This window comes from Fringilla coelebs, assembly GCF_963513975.1.
Source record: "Fringilla coelebs genome assembly, chromosome: 1".
In the NCBI taxonomy this organism is placed as follows: domain Eukaryota; kingdom Metazoa; phylum Chordata; class Aves; order Passeriformes; family Fringillidae; genus Fringilla; species Fringilla coelebs.
In genome coordinates, this window is record NC_140028.1 from 35,777,064 (window position 1) to 35,799,869 (window position 22,806).

At 38.1% G+C, this 22,806-nt stretch overlaps 1 protein-coding gene across 1 annotated transcript; it reads left to right on the forward strand.

Moving 5' to 3' along the window:
• Nucleotides 1–595: 595 nt before the first annotated feature.
• Nucleotides 596–21,548, forward strand: MYBL1 (MYB proto-oncogene like 1; the record flags this gene model as incomplete). Its single annotated transcript, XM_084201250.1, has 16 exons — nt 596–651; nt 4,347–4,449; nt 4,575–4,646; nt 7,358–7,450; nt 8,517–8,737; nt 10,458–10,641; nt 10,864–10,938; nt 12,406–12,510; nt 13,742–13,975; nt 14,275–14,640; nt 15,114–15,256; nt 15,484–15,598; nt 17,183–17,299; nt 17,385–17,489; nt 19,402–19,581; nt 21,420–21,548. The coding sequence occupies exons 1-16, from the start codon at nt 632–634 to the stop codon at nt 21,546–21,548; spliced, it is 2,262 nt and encodes a 753-aa protein (XP_084057376.1). The 5' UTR covers nt 596–631.
• Nucleotides 21,549–22,806: the final 1,258 nt, after the last annotated feature.

Genomic DNA, 22,806 nt, shown 5'->3' on the forward strand with positions numbered 1-22,806 from the left:
CCGCCCGCCGGCGCGAGGCCCCGCCCCCTCCCGCCCGGCGCGCGGAGCCGCGTGCGGTCCGCGGCGGCCAATGGGGCGTCAGTCCGCCTGCGCAGATTCAAACGGCGGCTCGCGGGGGGGAGGCTGCGCGCGAGATTCGGGCGGCACCGGCCGAGCGCGCCGCGAGCGCCGGCGGCTGAGCCCGAGCGGCGGTGGCGGCGGCCGCGGCCGGTGCGAGGCGGGGGCCGGGCGGGCACAGGGCAGGGCAGCGGAGCAGAGAGGCCCGGAGACGGAGGGAAGGAGGGCGGGCGGACGCCGCCGGATCCCGCGGCAACTCTGACAGCATCGGAGAGCGAGGCGCAGTAGGGGCGAGAAAGGGGCCGCTGCGCGCCCCGTCCTTGCGGGCAGCGGCCAGGCCGAGCCATGCCTGACGCGCCGGGGCCGGGCCGGGGCTGAGGGCGGCCGCCGGGGCGCTGCGGGCACCGCGGGGAGCAGCTTGCCCTGGGAAGATCCCTGCCCGGCTAGAGGCATTCTGAGCCGCCGGTGCCCCGCTACGTCCCTGCCCGGCTGTGAGAGAGGGAGCCCGGGCGGCTCGGGGGCTCCGTGCTGCGCCCCGCGGCCGTGGCGGCCCCCCCTATGGTGCGCGCCGAGGATGGCGGAGAGACGGCGCAGGTGAGTGCGGGACCGGGGCGCTCTGCGCTTTCTGCCTCCCATTCCCTCCCGGGCAGTGCTGCCATCCACGCCGCCGTCCCGAGCCCAGGTGCCCCCCCGCGCTCCGGGATCTCGGCCAGGTGCTCCCCCCGCGCCCCGGGAACCCAGCCAGGTGCCGCCCCGCCCCTCACCGCTGCTCTCGGCCTCCTTCCACCGCCCCGGCCTCGGCTGTCACTACCCACCTCCCTCCCCCCTCCGGCACCCTCGCAGGTATCTCTTCTCTCGGACTTCTGGGCACCACCTCTCGGATACAAATCCCGCCTTTCCCCTGGCAGCTGCTCTCACTACTGTGCTTTCGCTCAGGTCGTCTTTGTTGTAGCTTACCTGGGCAACTGCGCTTGTCAGTAACAACTACGTTGTCTCCGCGGTAGCTTTCCGTGCTGGTTATTTTCCTTTTGCTGGAGTTATACTTTTTCCTTTTCACCTCCCAAATGACTTTGGCGCAGCCTTGATATAAGGTTTGGGCCTGTTGATTCTTTCAGTATGTTCAATGCACCTACTTTTTCTCAGTTGATATATCCTTTGACTGAAGATATCACAATCTAGCCTGAAATATTCCTGAGAGATCACGTTTTGCACAAGATCTCCAGCAGCTGCCCTAGATGGCTTTCATACATCTTTTGTTGTATTGATGTGAGAATGGGTGTGTCTTTGCTTTGTATTCAGAAGGTGGGTCTTGGAGAACTGTTTTGTCACTATGGTTATTCCTGTCTTAAATCAGTTTCTGGAAAGTTATAAAGAAATGTAAGAGAAGGATTAGGATTGGGAAAGGAAAGGATACTTGGTGAGTTATCTATGGCATCTGGGGTTTGTTGTGAATGTATACTTTTCATGGAATTGGGGGTGGTTTCAAAGTTACGCATATTAAAACTGCTTTTGCGTTTTCCTCTGCCATGGGAAAAATTATAAGAGTATTTTTCTGCAAAGCTGCAACTAAAACAAGAAAACAATGCTTTGGTGTTCTAGTTGTGTAAGCCTCAAAGGGCTTTGCTTGCAGAGCCTGACTGCTGAAGCTGTTCTTGGCTGTCTCCAAGAATAGCTCGGAGGCAGCATGTTTCTTGGCCCTTCTAATCAGCATTTTGTAGTTTAAGGGACTTTCACCTGTGGTATTACACACAGTAGTTTCATTTTTGTCAAGCTTTAGATTGTATTATCTCCTATGGCTGTGGAGTGCTTTGATTTCATGATTGAAAGTGCAGCGGGTTGTGGATAGCAGAGGAAGGTTTGGTTAGAGATCTGTAGCCCGAGGCGGATGTTGTGTCAGTGTCTGATGATGGTATCTCCAAAACTAAATCATTGAAGCTATGAGTTTTCATGAAAGTGACTTCAAGACTTTTAATCTAGGTGCGAAGTAAGGAAAAGTGTAATTGTTTTGCACAAAATGGTATTAAGTTTAATCTTACATTCATTTAATGTTAAATATCTCTTGATTGTTACAGTTGCAAGCTTGATTTTTTTTCTTTTAATGGTCCTCAACTGAGAATTGCAAGGACAGCTAGTGCAGATCTCACAAAATATATGCTTTATTGTCCCAGATGTCTTATTTGATGAAACTTGGTGGATGCCTTCTACTTCGGTGGAGTATTTTAGCAGTTTCATAACTGCAAAAGAATTGCCAAAGGAGCTATAACAATCCCATGTGTTTAAAAATCTTGTCTTTTTAATTGAAAACTTAAAGTAGTAGTCCCACTCATTAATCAGGATTTGATTTATAGTCTATCATAGCACTGGTCTAAGCAAGACTCAGGACTAGGTTCAGGTGGAATGGAGGTGCCAGAGAGGTTAGTGCCTGCTTGGCTGGCAGAGGCGCGGGTGTGGCTGTGGAACACGCGTGCGGCCGGAGAGCTCCCAGTGAGGGCTCTGGACCGCAGCTGCCCCCAGGCGGGGCCCCCACCTGCTCTGGCACTGGAGCTCTCATCAGCGTCACTGCTGTGCACATGGAGCCCTTCTCTGCTTTTGAATCCCCGTGACTTTTCTCCTTACTGAAGACTGCTCATGAACTAGTTTGCTCTGCAGTGGGTGAGGAGGTCGTGTTAACAAAGGGCTTTACAAGAAGGCCTGATTTTAGTTATAAGGGAACTGTATGGCCTACTCTGTATGAAATGGTAATGTGAGAAGTGTATTTTGGTATTACAATCCTAAGATAGATCCCTGAAGTTTGCCAAATACCTGTGGACAAAAGTAGAAAGAGGAGTTGGTAGGGAGACAGAAAAAACTGTTACTTCTGAGTTTAAGTTCTGTTCTTAACCCACTTAATGCCAACCTCTTAGAGCGTTTGCAGCTCATTTTTTTTTTTCTGAAAGTATGATGAAGAACTTGCTGTTGACCTTCCCACAAGTTTGCTGCTTTGTCTTTCAGCAACTCAGCAAAGTTTTAATTTGCTTATGTTTTACTGCGGCATCATGAAGCTAAGTAGGGCAAATGCAGATGTGGTGCAGGATGTAGAAGCAACTGTGCAGGAGTTGGGCACTTACTATCCTGTGATAATGCTTTTGAATAAAGTATGTCCTCGGTGGCTGACAGGAACAGACTTAATGGGAAATAACAAATAATGTGTAAGTGGTTAATCAGCGTGCTGTGCTGCTCATTGCATGTACTAGAAAATAATGGAGAGATGATCCATTGAATCTGTTCTTGGGATACTAGCGCAGGTTAATTTCATACTGAGGAAGAGTTTTTGTATACTTTTGATTAAAAAATTGAAGCAATTTTCAAGGATGAAAAGAAATAATTTTTGTTTTGAACCTGAATTTATGATATTTTTATCATGCTTTGTACCAATAATAAAGTGGAGAAAAAATTACTCTGTGAAACTGCATTTAGTTTAAGTGATGTATTTGGATGGGAGTCCCTTCTTTGTGCCTTTGGTATAATTAATGCAGGGGAACAGCAGCTCTTGTTGTTAGAGCTAGGTTTCCGCATGCGTTTGAATTTATGCTAACATGAGTCACTGACACAGAAGTTTAAGTGATGATTCCATGAAGCACTTCCCTCTGCCGCCTGTTTGGAAGGCTTTGTTTATACAGGCTGTGGAGTTCCGCATTTCTCCAGTAGATGGAGCGTGATCTACGCGGAGTCGCAGAGGTACCTGGCTGCCCTGCCCCTCTGCCTCTGCGCATTTGGGCTCAGCACTGAGGCCGGAGTTATTTACTCTGGAACGTGTCTGTCTTCAAAAGATTAGTATCTAATTCCTGTAACACCGAGGCAGCGCTTTTAGTCAAGTCAGGAACCCACGTAAAATCTCAAGTTGAGATTTACTTACTTAACATTCTTGTTGTGTTTGTTGTTTCATTTGTGGAGGTGGCTCTTGAATGTATTTTGCAGCCTAACACCGCTCTATAAGCTCATTCATGCAAAATAAAGATGAAAAAATGTATTAGAAATACATGAGTCTTAAAAAGTAGTTTTTACTTCAAATTTAAATCTTGTCTTGGAAGGAGTTATGTGTCTAGTGTGTGGCCTTGAAATTAAAATTAATTTGGTAATTTGACATGATGAAGTGCTAGAGGCAGACCTTGTGATCGTGCAAATCCCATATGTCATTTTAGAACAATATGTACAGATTGGAAAAAAGCTGCAAATAATTAGAAAAAAAGGTTTTTCAGACGTATTTTTAAACTCTGTTTTGATCTTCACTCACGTGTTGTATTTTGCAGTGAGGAAGACGATGACTTTCAATATATGGATCATGACTATGAAGTACCACAGCAAAAAGGCTTGAAGAAGATATGTAGCAAGGTGAAATGGACTCGTGAAGAGGTAATACTTTTTTTTTGTTTCACTCTGATCCCTACCTGATCTTCTTAGCTCATGAAATATATTATTATTTAGTATTGTATTGGGGTAGCATGTAAAATTTATTGGCTGAGATTATGTCTTAACAGGATGAAAGGCTAAAGAAGCTGGTGGAACAAAATGGTACAGATGATTGGGCTTTCATTGCTAGTCATCTACAAGTAAGTTGATTCTCTGTTTCAGTTAAGTTCTCTTAATATTTATTTACTTTGATCATATGTCTAGCTTGGAAATGAAGTGAAATAGAATCAGAAGCACATAATAAAAGCTATTTTAGAGGATTCTTCTAAAACAGACTTGATCTAGCTCAGACCTTGAAGAACCTTATGGACTTGCTCTTCAGTGATAGTCTGAAATGACCAAAAAAACTTTGTGTTCACACTTGCTATTTGTTTTCATTATGGAATGCATTCCTGTGTCTTACTGGTTCCATTACTCATCGTGGCTATATCCACAGTTCACAGGTTGCTTCTGAAAAAGTTAGGAGAGTGAGTTGCATCTGAAAGATTGCTTGAAAGGAGCAGGATGAATTTCTTAACTTCCATAGGCAAGGGAGCACGTGTGTTTATTTATTTGTGTGTGTTTGTTGGGGTTTTTTTGTTTGTTTGGGTTTGATTTTTTTTTTTAATAGTGATGACTGCTTCCCTAAGGTTATGGTAGAAAGTACCTACAACTAGAATTGGTGGTGTTTGTTTCTCTGTTGAACAAATGCTAGAAAATACCTGCTGTAGAATATAAGGCCGAAATCACTTCCTAGAAGTGGTATTGGATATTGAAATATTAGAAATCGAAAAAAATGCACCTCATTCTACCTTTGAGGTTCTTACAATATTGTGTGGGATGATGTGGTTGTATGAACTTCCACTGTAAGGTAAAAAAGGACTTGAATTCTAAATATTGAACAACTATAACTTTGCATTGTTCTCATCATATTTTTGTGCAACTGTGATGCTTCTATTTTTTTTCCAAGTGGCACAATATAGATATCAGGTAATAAACTCAAAGCTTCTAAATTTAAGTCATGCATAAGCAAATCCATATTCCTTACATGTACCTTATTCCCTTATAAAAATCAGTAAATTTTTAGTGGATGACAGAGGAGAATCAAAAAGCTTTTATATTAAGATGTTTGAAAATACATTTGGTGATACTGATATGCACGTATAGTATGGAGTTGCATTTAGCAGATAACAGTTTAGTAAAAAATTCTCCATCTGAAAAAAAGTGTTTCTGGAGACAAAAAACCTGTTTTTCAGCTGGGCCCAAGTGAGATTGAAAAAATGTTCCCCAGTTATCACAGGAAATGCGCATAATCAGGTGCCTACTGCAGAATCATTGATGTTGGAGGGGATTTCTGCAGGTCATCTGGCTCTCAGCCCCTGCTCAAGCAAGGTCAGGCTGCCCAGGTCAGGGTTTGGGTTGGATTGTCTCCATGGATAGAGCCTGTGCAGCCTTTTTACCTGACCTATTGCAACAGCCAAATAACAGAGGCTGGCATAATTCACACTTGTTACTGATGGTCTTTTGCTAGGAAAGCCAAGGGTATTTTGAATTCTAAAGGCCCTCAAACTGCTGTGCTTTTAAACCCTCATTTCCTTGCTGGACTAGGCACAGATAAACCTTCCCTCCATTCTGCCTGAAAAAAGTGAAGACGGCTTCAAGGTCACTCTCAAGAGTGAGAGTGTAGCTTGTAATCACTTGATTTTTTTTGTGGCTAAGGCAAACTGAAACAATTATATTGTCTCATTCTATTATTTGCTTTGCTCTTCTCTCCAAATCATATTATGATTTCAGAAATGTCTAGAAGATAAAAGCACTAAAAGGCCACATTTAAAATAATTTTGTCCAAACGGTAACAGCTATTCTATATTGAGTATGTCTTTTACAGCTTCTCTTCAACAGGAAATGATAATGTTTTGCAAAAAACTGTAGCATGCTTTTTTAATCATACATACTTGTGATTAGCTTGAAGGTACTGTGATCAGTGTAATTTCAGGTGTTAGTGTTCTGGGTGTTTTTTCTGGTCTTGCAGACTGCTGCTTTAACTTCATCTTAGCATGGTAACACCCTTAGTTGGTAGACAAGACCATGAAAACCTTGCAATTGGTACTTGCTGTCCAACGGCTTGCTCTGAAGCAAGTAAATAATAATCATGTCCCAGTGTCAAAAAAGTATGCTGTCCTGGGGCAGGCTCTTACCTATATATTTCTGAGCATTGGACCAACCCTTTCATATAGACAGTTTTTAGGAGGCTAAGTGAAGGTTACTTCTTTCATAACTGGGAACAATATTTCAAAAGATCCTTAGTGAAGCTACAGAAAAGCACCATCTGTCCTGACCAGCAAAAACAATGTTGTTTAATTAGTATATGTTAACTAAATTTGATCTAAATCTGTTTTCCTTAACACTCTAGTAAAGAGCTGAGAATACATTCATTTGGGATTTAGCGAAAAGTGTATTCTTTTATTTGAAAGGAAAAGTATTTCCTTAAAAAATTTCTCCCCTTATTTAAGTTATACATAATGTCAAAAATAGATCAACCACAAAGTTCAGAGAAAGTGTGGTGTAATGAGGACAAATATAAATATAAATTTTTATTTAAAGATGAGTAAGTTCTGAATTTGATTATCAAGTTAGTACATTGAAATAATTAAATTAGAGCTTCATGCAAGCTTGGTTTTTCCAGAGAAGAGGTTTTTTATAAGCAAATGGAATAAGATATAATAAGGGAGAATTTAACGATTATACTTAGAACAAATTTCTAAATAAGTCTTTTAATTTGAAACAAGCTAATAATTCATGCTGGAATGTATTTACAGCTTTATATATTTGAGAGTATAACAGCTACACTGCTCTTCTAAAACTGTTTCAGAATCGTTCGGATTTTCAGTGCCAGCATCGGTGGCAGAAGGTACTAAACCCGGAATTGATTAAAGGTCCCTGGACTAAAGAAGAAGATCAGAGGGTAACAAAAGCTAATTGATACTCTGCTTTTTAATAAAATTGACATATGACTGTTAAGAATGTGTACTTTTTTTTAAGTTCCATTTCCATGTAGTTTATGTCTGATGCATCTTATGACGTGGATACTTTTATTGCATTATGATGTGTGAGAAGAAAAAAATTCTCTTAAGTAGATGGAAGGTTGGGTCTGCTCAAGCATTTAATTTCCCATGAGTGAGATTGCTGGCTGAATTACTCTAGCTTATCAAGTAGGGGGGGATCTCTTTGTAGCACTAAAGGTCAAAGGTCTCGTTTACATCTTTTGTTCCTCAAAACCACCAGACTTGAAAGGTTTGGGAATAAGGGAAATTATTTCATAACCTACTGTTACAACCCTGAGATCAGCTCATTTTCTTTGTGTAGAGAAGCTATAGTGGTTTAGGCTCCTTTTTCACCTTATTGTTGTTAATCCATACTGTAGCCTTTTGCCTGCACAACCTGGACTGCTTGGTAGGGAGATGCAAATGCAAATACAGATTTCTTGTGGTATTTCAAACTGGTTTCTTGTTCCTACTGTTTAAAACTGTTCTAAGATATTTTAAACTACTGTTTGCCAATTTATGAATATGGTCTTCCTAATCTATTTTTTTTACAGTTCTCATTAGTCTCTTAAGAAAAAGCTTCTACTCTGTAAAAACTCCCAACCTCCATTCCATTTCTAGATGTAGAGGTGTGGCTCTTTTCTCATATGAATATTTTTGAAAATAGTCAAACGAATTGTTTACCCATTTCTTTTTTGTCCTTTCCTAATGTTGGCTTATGCAGTGGGTGATAGAAAGGAAACTTCCAAATGAATGTTTTCATCAGGATACACTTACATTCTAAATAAGAGAGAGAATTTGGAGTTAGTAATTTCTGATTTCTTGAAAAAATCATTTTTAAACCCCCAAGTCACTGTGTGCCTCCTTAAGCCTAATAGCAGTTGCCTATTAGATTGCTATTCTAAAATGTGTGTTTATCAGTGTTCTCAGCCTTTGATTAGGTAAATTAGGTTTTGAAATTATAATGTGCTTTCATCTGTATTGCAGGTTATTGAATTAGTTCAGAAGTATGGTCCAAAGCGCTGGTCTCTAATTGCAAAACACCTGAAAGGAAGAATAGGCAAGCAATGCAGAGAAAGATGGCATAACCATCTCAATCCTGAGGTAAAAAAGTCTTCGTGGACAGAAGAAGAGGACAGAATAATCTATGAAGCTCACAAGCGTTTGGGGAACCGATGGGCTGAAATAGCAAAACTGCTTCCTGGAAGGTGCTTTTCAACTCTATTTGTGTTAAATGTTGGAATATGAAAAGTGCTCATCTCAGTACCCTTTCAAATCTTAACTTGTTAGTTAGAGAGTGTCTGCTGAGACTTACATCAAAACATGGTTATCGTGATAGATGCCAAAAATCTTTCACATTTGACCTGTATTCTTAAAGAGATGTCAAACCCATAAAAAGAGCTCTAAACATTTGAAGTTGTCTTCAGATTCTTCCTGATCACTTAAAAACCCTCTATAATAGAGCTGAACTGAATTAACTGCAAGCAGTGGTAGAAAAGTTTGATGTCAAACTTGATCTCAAAGTGCCTTCATTAATATGCATTTGATGGTGACTTTCGTGGTTTAAGATCTGGTGGTTTTTTTTTTTTGTGTGTGTAGCACTTGTTGAACTGGACACTTGTAAAAGAAAATCTTAGTAACCTTCAAAAGTCCAGACTTAGGAGTCATGCATTGCAAAGTTAGTTGGTTATCATGAAGTCTCTAAGTTAAGAATTAATTGTATGCATTGTTTGCCTTTTATTTCTTTCAAGTTTCACTGCTGATTTCTGTGATTGTGGAAAACAAGATTTTAGTGTGTGAACAGTTTAATGAAATAATTATTTTACCTTGTACTGTTTACTGAAATTCAGTGTTAAGCTGTCCCTTTCTGAATTTGGTTTATGCGTTCAGGAGGTGACTGTCTAGCTGTGCCTGAGGAATATCAGCATTTGATACCTTGGTTAATGAGGGATGTGTGCTTAAAAATGTTGTGTTTTGATGAAGTGCACAATCCACGGCTCACAGTAAATGCTTTGGAGGAATGAAAAGAGAATGGGTTGCATCTAAATAGAATTTTGGAGAGGGAAGATGAGTTTGACAGAAGAATTCCTATTTACTAGCTTGTTTGTTGTCAATAAATCTGACACTCTTAGCTAAAGACTGCTAAAGATCTTAGACCTGGAAGATCTGTAGAGTCCAGCCCTACTGGGATGAAAAAGGGGAATACTTCTCGGAGTGCCCTTACATGAGAACGGGGCTTTAACTAATTTTTATTTCTGTGTACCTCTACCCAAGGCTAGGAATAATAATGCTAGTGTTTTAGCCAGTAATATAGTTATAGTCTGCTCTTGCCTTAATGTTTGTTTAGTGTTTGGAATGATTTCAGCCTGCTTGTCAAAAGGCCATGCCTGTTTTAATCTGTTCACGATCAAGGGCATGAAGTGGTAGTAGGATGTTCTTCCACAAAGCTGCGCATAAAATGCGGAGTGGGGGTTGCAGGCTGTCAGCTGTCAATTTTAGAAGGGATGTCTTCCAGTAGCAAACACCAGCAAAAGTGCCTTTATTATGTTTTGGGACAGCAAGGTGATTTTCTTAGCTACCTGCGCTGCAAATTTATAGCAGAGGGGTAAATAACTATGTGTTCATTAAATTATTCCAAGTATCTAAGAAAAAAGGTTCCCCATCATGGTTGCAGTCAGAACCAAGGCTTTCTCCTTTTCTGCTTTTAATTTCTGGCACACTTGAAGTTTAGTAAAAGGAAGTTCTAAAAAGAGTAGCTTTCTAGTCATTATGCCAAAACCCTATTGATTACAGAACTTTCGGTCTAAGCTGGTGGAGCTTTCTGAATTTGTGGCTTCTGATTAACCTACTGTACAAACCCTGTCAATTGTGTCATATATTAAATTTTGAGATATGGAAACCAGTCACTGTTTTATGCTTTCGTTTTAGGACGGATAATTCAATTAAAAATCACTGGAATTCAACAATGAGAAGAAAGGTGGAACAGGAAGGATATTTGCAAAGTGTTATAAAGTCAGAAAGCACTAGTTCTGCTGAACTTCAGCCCCAACCTTGTCTGACTATGGAACACTTGCACACTCAGAATCAATTTTATGTGCCTGTTCAGACACATGTAAGTTCAAAATTTAGTACTATAAATATTTCCCAGTTTCAAATAATTGATTTGGTTTGAAACAAGAAACACATGTGAAAGATTGAAGATCTGTTGCATATTTTTGTGATTTTATGGCAACTCAGGATTTGTAAACCATAAATAATTAATGTATAATAAACTAGAGTTAATTTTATATCCTCATTTTCTTGAGGGTTTATAAAATGTTTTATGTCTTTTTAGATTCCAGCGTATCAGTATGCCTCACCAGAAGGCAGCTGTCTAGAACATGCTCCATCTTCTTCCAACATAGTTCAGGTAAATTGTTAACAGCCTTCATAAATTAAAGACAATTTACTGCATAGTATTATTCAGTTAAATGAAAATATGTGTATCTTCAAAATGACTGTTAGTCTTCATCATTCACCTACATTTATATAGGTTCGTCTGTAAGTAAGCTTGCTAGTGTAGTTGGTAGTTTTATGTAGAAAAAATGAAGCTCTCTTTCTGTATCCCAGATACATGATATTTGTGCTTAGTTCTGACAGAAATATGGCTTAAAACATACTCTACTTGTTAAATCTTGAGGCTAAATTGTGACCTATGTTAGCATTACCTAGCTTATGAGAGGTTTAAAGACAAGACTTTACATCTATGTAATAAATACAAGCCTATCTGAAAAACTCAGCTTACTGTGACTTACACTTCTGGCTGTGCTTTTTTTGTTCTCATAGGTTTTATTTCTTTCTCACTGATAAACATCTTTCAATCAGTTGCCCTTTTGCAGCATTCTAAATACTGAAGAGTTAAGGAATTTTAAAACAAATAGAAATTGGATATATTATTTCCTTTTGCTTTTTTGGGCTCACTTGGAATATATCTGAAATTCCTCATGTGGTGCAGAATGAATATAGATCTTGGTTTCTAATATAATGCCTTGGAAGAATTCTTGTTTATTTGAAAGTAGTAAAAGAAGTAAAAGAAGACACAGGGAATAGTACATGGATTTTTTTGTGTTAGGTAGAGGAATTCTGTAGAACTCTCTACCTAACCTGAAGTTTCCCTGTGCAGGTCATTTGCTTCATGTTGCATTTTCTTCCCTGATAATGGTATAGGAATACAAGTCACAACAAAGCCTCAATTGGCTTTTGACAGTCTGGATTGCCCTACACAGAAAAGTATAAGATAATTTCTGCTCCTTGAAGTACACTCTTAACTGGAGATAGCATATATCCTCACCTATATTTATAGTAATAATGGAAGGTGTTAAGGAGGTTAAGAGCAAACAAACCAATCAAAACCAATTAGTTAATTTTCTTTTCTGATAGTAGTGATGGGATTGCTTGTGTAAATACTGGGTTAGCAAACACTGATTTGAAACACTTTCTCACACACTTAGTGAGGATAAATAACAGAATTGTAGAAGGAATGTGAAACCACAAACATACAAACCAGTGTGCCAGCACTTGGGTCTATTAAAGATAGAATATAGTGACTTTAGTTTAGATAGTGCTTTAGCACACAGATAACTTACAGGCCATATTAGAATCAAGTTAAAATACCACCTTACACACCACTTTAATATCAGATCTGTCTCCTGGTAATTGGAGTTGTTTCAGTTGTGGGTGACTTCTGTACTACAAAATGGGATACAACCTGAACAGTTCTGTTCCCTCTCTGTGTGGATTCCTGTTAAAAATACAGCTGTGTTATAATGCAGAATCTTTACTGTGAAGAGGTGGTGGAAGTAAAAAATAGTAATGGCTTCTTTCTTAAATTTTTCAGCAGCCATTTATTGATGATGATCCTGATAAAGAAAAGAAAATAAAGGAGCTTGAATTGCTACTTATGTCAGCAGAGAATGAAATCAGAAGAAAACAAATGTCTTCTGTAAGGACTGTAAATTTCTCTAAATATTTGAATTTGCATTACTGAGGTTAATCCTCAGAAATTCAGTAACGGTTGTGTGGTTTAGTGTGGTGTTTTTTTCACCTGACCCTCTAAAATCAAAATTATGGCTGTTGCATTGGAAAAAAAAAAATCTATATATTAGAACTGAGACAACTGATTTTTAGTGCAGTTTTCTGAACTGTGAAGACAGCAGCAGTATGACCAGCAATTCAGCAGTTTCTAAGACCTGGTATTTTAATCCTCTTCAGGAGGTGACATGTTTGATATCATTGCCATTCAGTTTTATGGATCAGCAATGTTGAGCCTCTGCCCAGTAGAGGTGAAAAATAATGGGGTTTGCCCCATTGATTTCAAAATGTCCTGTAGATTATATTTTCCTAAACTTCAGTGTGAGTGTTTGCAATACTTAATATCCACATTTGGACATGACAAACACTAGATAAATATGCCGTGTGCACCATTTGTGTGTAAATTCAGTGGAATTTCCCTAATTCTGTAGAATTAGGGTGACTTGCAGATGGCAGTCACTGATTTCTTCAGAGGGCTGTGCATATCAGACACCTAACTAACCCAGCCATATTGATCACTAGTTTAGGTTACAGGTGAACTTCAGATTTTGTGTGGTGGAATTATTCCTGGCATTCTTTTGAAACAGTGCAGTTCTGCTTATCTAGTAGCATCTGGTTTGCTTCTAGATTTCCAGTGGAAATTAAAATTTGTTTCTTGGGTACTAAGCAGTCTACTGAAGTGGGATAACCTTTTAGAAGTTTACTTAACTATTAATGCAAAATCTGCATTAAAAAAACCCCAGATCAAACAAGTAGTATTTCACACTCTAGAAACATTTTCTGATCTTAAAATTAGAAGTTCAGTGTTCTGTACTGAAGATGACTTCATATACTGGTGTTCAGGTACTCAGGAAACTTGCATCAGAGATGGCTTCCAATACAGCCTACAATTACCTAAGTTGTGAGTGTGTATAAGATATGAATGTAAGGTAAGATAAAAATCTTACACAATTTGAGAATGTTGAGCTTATTAATGTAAAGAGAAGACTAATTTCTTTAATTGAAACAGATAATTAGTATTTAAAAATGCCAAAATTAGTCTTTCCACACACTACTTTTTTTTCCCACCCTGCAGTATCACATAATTGACTCTTCAGCCTCTAAGTTGAATACGATTAACATGTTTCTTCATAATTTTTTAGCAAGCTGGAAGCTTGTCTTGTTGGTCTGGAAATTTTATCATGGAGGATTGTATGCCTAATACACTAAGTAGCCTTGAGGAACAAACAAGTAATTTCTACAGCATGGATGAGACCCGCATCACACCTGTTCAGCAGAATTCACCACCTAAGTATTTGGGTGTAGAAGCAAATCGAATGTTAACACCTCTACAAACCATTCCAGAATTTGCAGAGGCACTAGATCTTATGGAAATCGTAAGTTTGTATTCCTTGTTAAAAATAAGTGTTTAATTAAGAGTGTCAACTTACGCAATATGTGTAAAATACTCTTAAATTACGTTATTTTGTATTAGTCTATAATTTCTGCCTTATCAACTGCTTTATTGCCTGTTTTAAAAGAATTGTGTCTTAAAATATCCAGTGTTTTATGATTGTATGAAAGACACAGAATAATTCAGTAAATGGCTTGTGGTGGTAGCGGGCTGATAGATTGGCTTGGACATTCTGAAGTAAACTTGGATAAGGCTGCTTGTGTTTTGCACCTTGCCCCATAGGATCCGGTAGCATGGAGTGATACGTGCTTTGAGCTTTCCGAGGCTGTTGTATCCCCTGTCAAGCCAGCTCCAGTGAAACTAATGCGGCTCCAGCACAGCGAAGGGGCTGCCGAGTGCCAATATAATGTCGGCGTTATGCTCGATGGCAAAAACCACAACAGCATCAGTGGGGATGAGGAAACAGTTTTTTCATCAACCTCAAACTTAAGCAAGTTCAGCAATCCACCTGCTATCCTGAGAAAGAAGAAGAGATTGCGTGTTGGGCAGTCCCCGGTTACTGAGCTGAACGATGGCTTGTGTAACGATGCCGTCAATGTTGCACTAAAGCGCACGCCAGTGAAAACACTACCGTTTTCTCCATCACAGGTGAGGGCATTTGTAAATTGGGCTAAACGGGAACACTGTGGGGCTGGGTTATAAGTTGTAAGTAGTTTCTTCCCTAGTAGTATATTGTAGCCTAATTAAATATGTTAAACTTCTTAAACATCTGCATAAGGGTAAATATATTAAAAATATACTGTTAAACAACCTCTGTTTTGAAGACTAATGGGGAGGGTGGTAGCAGCAGTGGCAACCTGTGTCTCAGCTCACACTTTCTCATGCAAATAATTGTTGATAGAGACCTTTTGTCTCTGTGACCTAATTAAGGAGTAGGGATTTTAAGAAGAAAATCAAGGTTTCAGCAATAAATAAGTCAAGAATAGAGTATTGGGATTTGTCAGCAAAAGTCTTTCAGATATACATATATATATATATAATTTGGGGGGTTTTGCTGTTCAGCACAATGGTGTAATTTTGTCCTGTAAGGTTGCTTTTTTTTTTTCCTTTCATGTGCTTAGTTTTTCAACACTTGTTCTGGAAATGAGCAATTTAACTTTGAAAATCCTGCATTTACGTCAACTCCAATCTGTGGGCAGAAAGTTCTTATTACGACTCCTTTACACAAGGAAATGACACCACAAGATCAAAAGGAAAATGTGGGGTAAGTTTATTTCATTAAACATCTGGTGGTGTTATTAAATTAAAGTTTAATACACATGGGGTAATGCTATGGTGATGTACTTTCAGATGCGCCACTTTCAGGTGGTGATACCTGTTGTGTAAATGAAGGGATTTTAAAATGTTTCTTAGATTAATTTTATTACATTGTTAATGATAAAATATAAAAATGTTAAAATGCACTATGAATGCTTTTCTATGCTTGAATAGATTTAGAAGTCCCACAATGAGAAGATCTCTTTTGGGTTCAACACCAAGGACACCAACTCCTTTTAAAAATGCTTTGGCTGCTCAGGAAAAAAAGTATGGTCCCCTCAGACTTATGGTATGTGATTATACTGTTTCTTTCCTTTGTTGAAGTCTAAATGCCCTCTTGGTTTTGAGGTATTGTAAGCCTCAGTGTGATCTCAAAAAGCATTTACTTATCCTAGAGAACAGCTGGAATGTGAATCAAAACTGCTTTGGATCTGGTTGTTAGACTTGTATCCTTCAGTGTAGTATGAAGGCATGGTCTTCTTGAATAGTAATTTAGTACATATAATAATTTGATATTAATCTTGTAATCTTAAATGTATCAGTTTCATGTTTGTGAGTTGTTTTGAATTTGCCTATCTTTGCTAAAACTGTATCTCTTACAAGGCCTGAAATTTCAATACTTTAGTATTCTATTTTTTCAAAAGAAAAATTATAAATCAGAGAATGAATGGGTATGGGTTCTCCAGCTGGGTAATCTGGTAAGAGCAGACTGCTGCAGATTAGTATGACTGACCTCATTTTTTTAAACAACTTTCACATTTCACTTGAAAAACTGCATTATCTTTGAATCCTCTGGGCTATGTAAGAGCTGAGTTGTTCTTTGATTTTGGTGCTTCTACAGCACTAGGACTGAAACTAGGTGTTTACCACAGTGTGGTAATCTTGAGTGATGTTTGCAGTTTTCTTCATCCTAAATCCCAAAATTTTAGTATAGCAGTTCATGATCCTCTGATTCAGCTGGCTATCACGTACTTCTTTTTGTTTTGTTGACTATGGATAATGTTACCTTTTTTTGTTAGTTTGTTCTAAATGAATTAAATTTTTGTTCTCTTCCTAGCCTAGCTAAGGTATGTTAATGCATAATAACTTTTGGAATTCAGGAGACATATGCTTTTCAAATTCTAAAAAGATTCCAGCCAATATATATTGACTGCTTCTTTTCTGCAAACACAGAAGGTAGCTCAGACTTTGCCACAGGGCTTGGCACCATCTGTGTTACCCTATAGATTCACAGTCCCTCACTATGCAAATGGAGTGGTTTGGCATTCCTGTTTCTGTCCACTATTAACCTCCTGTTCAAAATCGAATTTTGAGGGCTTAAGGGAATTCTTCTCCTGTTGGTACACAAAGGAGCCATCTGTATGGCTTCTGTGAAATTCTGTACTGTACTGAGGACTATCAATGTCTTATTCAAAGATTTGTGTTAAAATTGGTATAAATTTCATTTCACAACAACAGTTACACATTTCCAGTACAGTTTTTTAGTGTGTTTTTATGCATGTATATATATGTATATGTGTTTTACGTAGGTATTTAGTATATATAAATTACTTTTATCCCTTTTATCAGTGGATAACCATTTGCAAACAAGTAGTTTGTCTTCTTCAATGCTGCCTTGCATTTTTGAGGCATTATTGTGTGCATATATATGTTTTATCTGGCTAAAAATAATGTGGAGTAAAATGAACTTAAAATAATCTTCATAGCTTTGAAATGTAGCCCTTTGGTTTTTAACTACAGTAGCTTAGGTCCTTTCTTGCTATGTTTTGCAAGATCTCTTTTCTGGCCTACATTAGCTGAAAGTAGAATGTTGTAAGAACTGGCCACTAATGGACTTCCTGTATTTTCTCCTTCAATTTTAATGAATGTTTAGTCACAACCACTTGCCTTCTCGGAGGAAGACATTAGGGAAGTTTTGAAAGAGGAAACTGGAACAGATATATTTCCCAAGGAGGAAGATGACACCTTGTATAAAAACTGCAAGCAGGAGGTAATATAACAATAGTAATTTCAAACGGGTAATAACTGCTTTGAAATAATATTTTACAATTTTTTTTGCAAAATGTTTATTTCAGCACAACTTTTCTAAAAAAGTCAGAAAATCGCTGGTCCTAGATCCGCAGGATAAAGAAGAGGTTGGGGCCCAGCGTTTGACAGAAGATAGTAGTTTAGATGTACAGGTAAGAATTAAACTAAACTAATCTAAGTGAAGAGCATCACTGGCAGCAATATCAATATGGAACTGTGTATCTTTTGTTCGTCCCACAAAAATAAATTTTTGGACTGAAGTTGCTAGATTAATGCATCTAGAAAGTGAAAAGTACCTTCAGTTTGAAATATTGTTTCAAGTACTTAAGAAATAGGTGAGCATTGGGCTTGAATTCATGCATGAATTTGTCCTTTCAGTCCTTCAGAGTAGGTAAAATAATGTGAATGCTATACAGGTTTGTAGCAAAGCTGTTTCCATGCTGGTTGCCTATAAACTTTAGCATACACAGCATGCTGAAGCTTTCTGTAATATACCAGGAAGATGACATTTGCTCCTGTGCCTCTGCATGCTTGACAGTCTGGCAAATGTGTTCTGAAAATACCTAACTGCATATTAGGCAGCATGTTTTTCCTGCTTCACATAGTAGGGGAATACCTTAACAAATATCAAGCATGTAAAAGATGAAGTTTGTGTGCTTTCTCTGCCTAAAGGAATTTGAATACTTCTGCCTCAACAACCAAGACATGAAGAAATCAGATATGAGGCTATTTTGATGATCCCTCTTTCCTTTAAAAAGAAGATTAATGTTTTTTCAGTTGAGTAACTGAATAGCTTACTCTTTAGTCTTGTAGGAAAACTTGTTCTAATGAGTTCTTAATGCATGTATGTGTTTAATGCTCAAAGAGTAAATGTCTGTAATTCTTGATTAAGTTTAAGGCTATATACCGGATGTTGGAGCCAAGTTCCTTAAAAAGCCAGTGTAAGGTGCTTAGGTCATACTCCTTTCTGGCTGGTTTTCTAAATTCCCTTCTAAAGTGCCTCTTAGGCTCTGTTCTAAGCCTTGGAATCTTCCCGCTGGGTGCTCTGCCACCTAGTGGGAATTGCCAGCTTCCCCAGGAACATCTCTTGGGAGGAGCAGCAGTGCTGCAGCCATTCCAGTCATGAGCAAAATGCCTGCTGTTCTCTTAGTGATATCTTGTTATGACACATCATTGTGGATTACTGAGTCCGGGTTAAGATACACTGATGTTTTGGTCCATTAAAGGCTGGGGACTAGGGAAAAGTTGGGTTTTCCTTCATTTTTATAAGGAATGCTGGTGCAACAAGAACACCTAGCAAGAGAGATAGTGGTAGTATCTTATTTAAAAATGAAAATTATACCAATCTTTAAGTAGAAATTGTGTATCCATGTGATGATAACTTAGAAACAAGGCTTGAGGAAGAATAAATACTTAAAGGTGGTTTAATGCAGCTTAATGGGGTGTTTTTGTAAGCAAGCAAATACTTAGCCATTGTTACTGTGAACTAACTTTTGGTCTTTAAAATTGACATATATCTGTCTTCCACTTTTGTATACTGAAGCTGAATTAATTTATGTTTATTTCCATAAACATTACCAATATAAAAAATTCTTCTGGAATGATCCATACAGTGCTTATTTCAGTTCTTAAAGGAGTTCCTCCCCCTAAAATTGATGTGATATTACTTTTTTGATTCTAGTCTCCTTGTCCTTGCTTTCACAAGGATTGTCCTAGATGTGAAAGGGAATATTTTTTTTCTTTTAAACTGTTCTGTAGTTACCACCTTATCAAATCTTGTTCTTAACAAAATATATCAGAGTGGCATGGCTTTAGAGTAAAAAAACTGTCTACTCAGTGATACCTAAACCATGCTAGCAGCTGCTTGTTGTACTATGGATCCCAGTATGGACCAGGCTAGTTCTTCATGCACTTCATTACATTTTCTTTTCAGATTCTTTCCTAGGCCTTTCTGATAGTATTTACTTTATTTACATTTTGGCCTCTCTGAAGGCAGCATTTGAAGTCTTTTTGTATTAACTACTAATTATTATTCCTGTTCTCTACTCTCTTTTTTGTCAATAGTCAAAAAATGCATATACCACATCTTTATTAATGACACCATTGTTGGAAATACAGGACAACAGATGTAACCTGACATCAGAAAAACAGGATACAAATCCAGCAAACAAAGCAAATGCAGTAATTAAGAAGAAACTGAATGCATGTGCTACAAAAAATGTCAAAATGGAGAAAACTCTTCAGGTCTGGATGCAAAGTATTCTGTTAATTCTGTTAGTGGGTTAACAAAGAAATTTTTTATTGCTTTGTTTCTGTCTTTCACTAATATTTAGAATTGTTGAAACCAGTGATCCGGTTTCAGTGTTTCCTTGATTCTTCTTTCTTGTAAGTTGGTCATTTTTCTGCTAAGTGTTTATTCATAGCTAAGTTCTTCAAACACAACCCTGATATTTCACACTTTGGTTCAGTGAAACAAACTGATGTTTCACTAAGATTTGCATATGGTGGATGAAAAAAACAGGGTAGGAGGAGACCAACAAAACAGGTTTGGGTGCCTAAGACTAGGAGTTAGAAAACTTGACCTGGTGCAAACCAAACTTCTTTAGGACTTTAGTTTCTCAAATTTGTCTGGTGCTTACTCTTCGTAATAAGGCCAGTGGGATTCATTAAGCAGAGTTTATCCGCAGATTCTGTTTGGCAATTGTTCTTGTAACAGGCCTGTTCTTTTACATACATATATTTTCCATACTGGTAAAACCATTGAAGCTAGTTTTCCCTCTGTCCTGATCACCAGCTTTAAGAAGAGATTTCTTCGACCTGACTGTGTACCAATTCCAGTTTGTCCCATAGGGAGTTAACGTATAAGGTATTTTTGTCTTCTCAGAATATCTACACCTCTGTATTAATGAAAAAATAAAAGAAAAACCCCAAAAAACAGAAGACAGGACACCTGGAGCCTGACCTTCCATATTCTACTTAATTGCTTTAACAATGATGTTTCTAAGTAGAGAGACAATAGTATTGCTTTCTGATCTTTTCTTAAGAGGAAGAAGAACAAAGTTCATTTAATTGTGATATTAGAAGTAAAAAAATCAAAAAAGAAAAACTTCTTTTGCTGTGAATTGCAGCAATGGTGAATACGTCTATCTGACCCAGAAGTATGGTCTTCAGAATACTTAAAAGGGGAGCTTAGTCATAGTATACTTACAAATATTTTCATTGAACCATCTTCTTTCCTTTCTCCAGAGAAATTCCCTCTCAGTTTTGTTGCCTCTCTAACCCCAGGTCCCTTCCATGAATCAAGTTCTGCTAAATTTACAGAGAAGCTCAAACAGCTAATTTTCTTTGTGAATCAATATGTGGAACTGATCCTCTGGATCAGTTTCCAGCTCCATGTGGGAGGGAGAGGATCTTGCATTCTTCATCATGCTCCAATCAGCCAGTGTCAGGTCCAATTTGGAGCTGAAATGAATCAGCTCGAGATTCAGTACCTTATGTGAAGATGTAGGCTTTGCTTCATGGAAAAAGCAGGACTAGTAGCTTAATTATTCATCATTGTCATTCCCAATTCCTTTGCCATTTCTAATATATTCCCCAAAAATCTGACCATTCTTCCACAGCTGTCACTTGGTTCAGTGAAGTTCTTCACAATCTTCTTTTTCAGTTCCCAAATCATTTTAACCTCCCTGGTGTCTCCAGACAGCTGTCAGTAAAGAGTTTTTCTGCTTCTTGAACTTAGCACATTTAAAGAGGAAGATATTCAAAGAGAAGATAACTTAATTAGCTTCCCTTTTATGTATTAAATGTTGAACTGGTTAGACTCTATTGAAGAGTGTTTTTCATTTTGTGTGTTTGAACTCAAAGCATAACCCAGATGCACTGCTGGGGAGCTGGATTTAAGGGGTGGTGAGGGAGCTTTGTCACAAGTTTTAGGTGTTGTACTGTAGAACTGGATCCTTCTCAGTGAGATATATTATTGCTAGGCTTTAATAATTTAATACTACTCTGAAATATTGTATGAGAATTGCTTAAGTATTTTAGTTTGTTAAATGAACTTCTTAACAGAATTTTATTTTATGCAGCCGAGTCGTGACTGGGAGGCAGTTGTTTATGGAAAAACAGAAGACCAGCTTATCATGACTGAACAAGCAAGAAGGTATCTGAGCACTTACACAGCTACCAACAGCAATTCAAGGTCTCTGATACTGTGATGGTCACTGCAGCTGACAACCATCTCTTTCCATTGAAACTGAAACAATGTTGAAGGCGATTCCCGTGCCATACTTGGGAATTAAGTCTTTGAGAGAGTCTGCCAAGGGAAACCTTAAAGCTACCTTAAAGCTTCCTTTCTTCTTTTGACTGACAAAGAACAGACATGAAGCTCTTGCATTCTTTACGAAGGGATACCGCAAACAGTTCTGCAATGAATTTTTTAGATATTAAAAGAGTAACCCCCTAAAATACAAAGAAGGGTAAAATACATTGCAGTACTGACAACATACAGTTTTTAGGTCTATTTTTCATATTTATTCTTTTGACTTGCATCGCTTTTTTATCTGTTAGAGCATTTTCAATATAGAGTAGGTTTATAGGTTGTTACTGGTTTCCAAACGAGCAACATACATGACTGAATGTGCTTTTGCTTATGTAGCATTTTTCTAGTATATAAAGAAACACAATGGAAAGGAGTACAAAGGAAGGATAGAAAGTTGCACTACTAATTTTTTTTGGTATGCTGCAAAACAATGAAATTAACTACAGTGTTAAATATATTTATTTGCAAATGGTACTAGAAGTAGGCAGAGGGGGGTGAATTAAGTTTAGTGTAAAGCATCAGTATTTTCTTCATAAATCTCAAAATGAGATGATTGTTGAATGTATTGTACAGTATGTAGGAACAAGCAAAATTTTGTAAATTGGAAAGGAGTCTGTTTTTATAATTTATTTCCATTTCAAAGCTTAAATGTAGATATTTATATGTATGCAGGTTGTCTAGAGGCCAATGTTGTTTCCTGTTAAAACAGCTAAAATGGAAAAAGGACAAGTTTAAAATATATGAAATAGCAGAAGAATTACAGTGGTGAAGTGTAAAAATCTATACTGTATGTTACATCTACATAAAGATTGCACTATAGCCCTAAAATCATGTTGGTCTACAACATAATTACAAGGTATTCCTATATTATACAGCAACTGTTCCTGTACCTTGTTTAAATATATTTAGAAAGAAATGGTGGTGTCTTATATGTGACCGAGGAGTACTTTGTCCTGCATAGGAACTAAAAACTAATGCATTTACAATATGTATATTTTATTCCTTTTTTTTTTTTTTTTTAAAAGAAACTTGGCACCTTGGATCTCAAAACAATTTATCTGCACTTAACTTTGACCATTATATACTGACTAAATGTTTGAAGAACAAAGAGAACATTCTTTTATTTATGAAAAATCTTTGTCCTTATTTAAAGG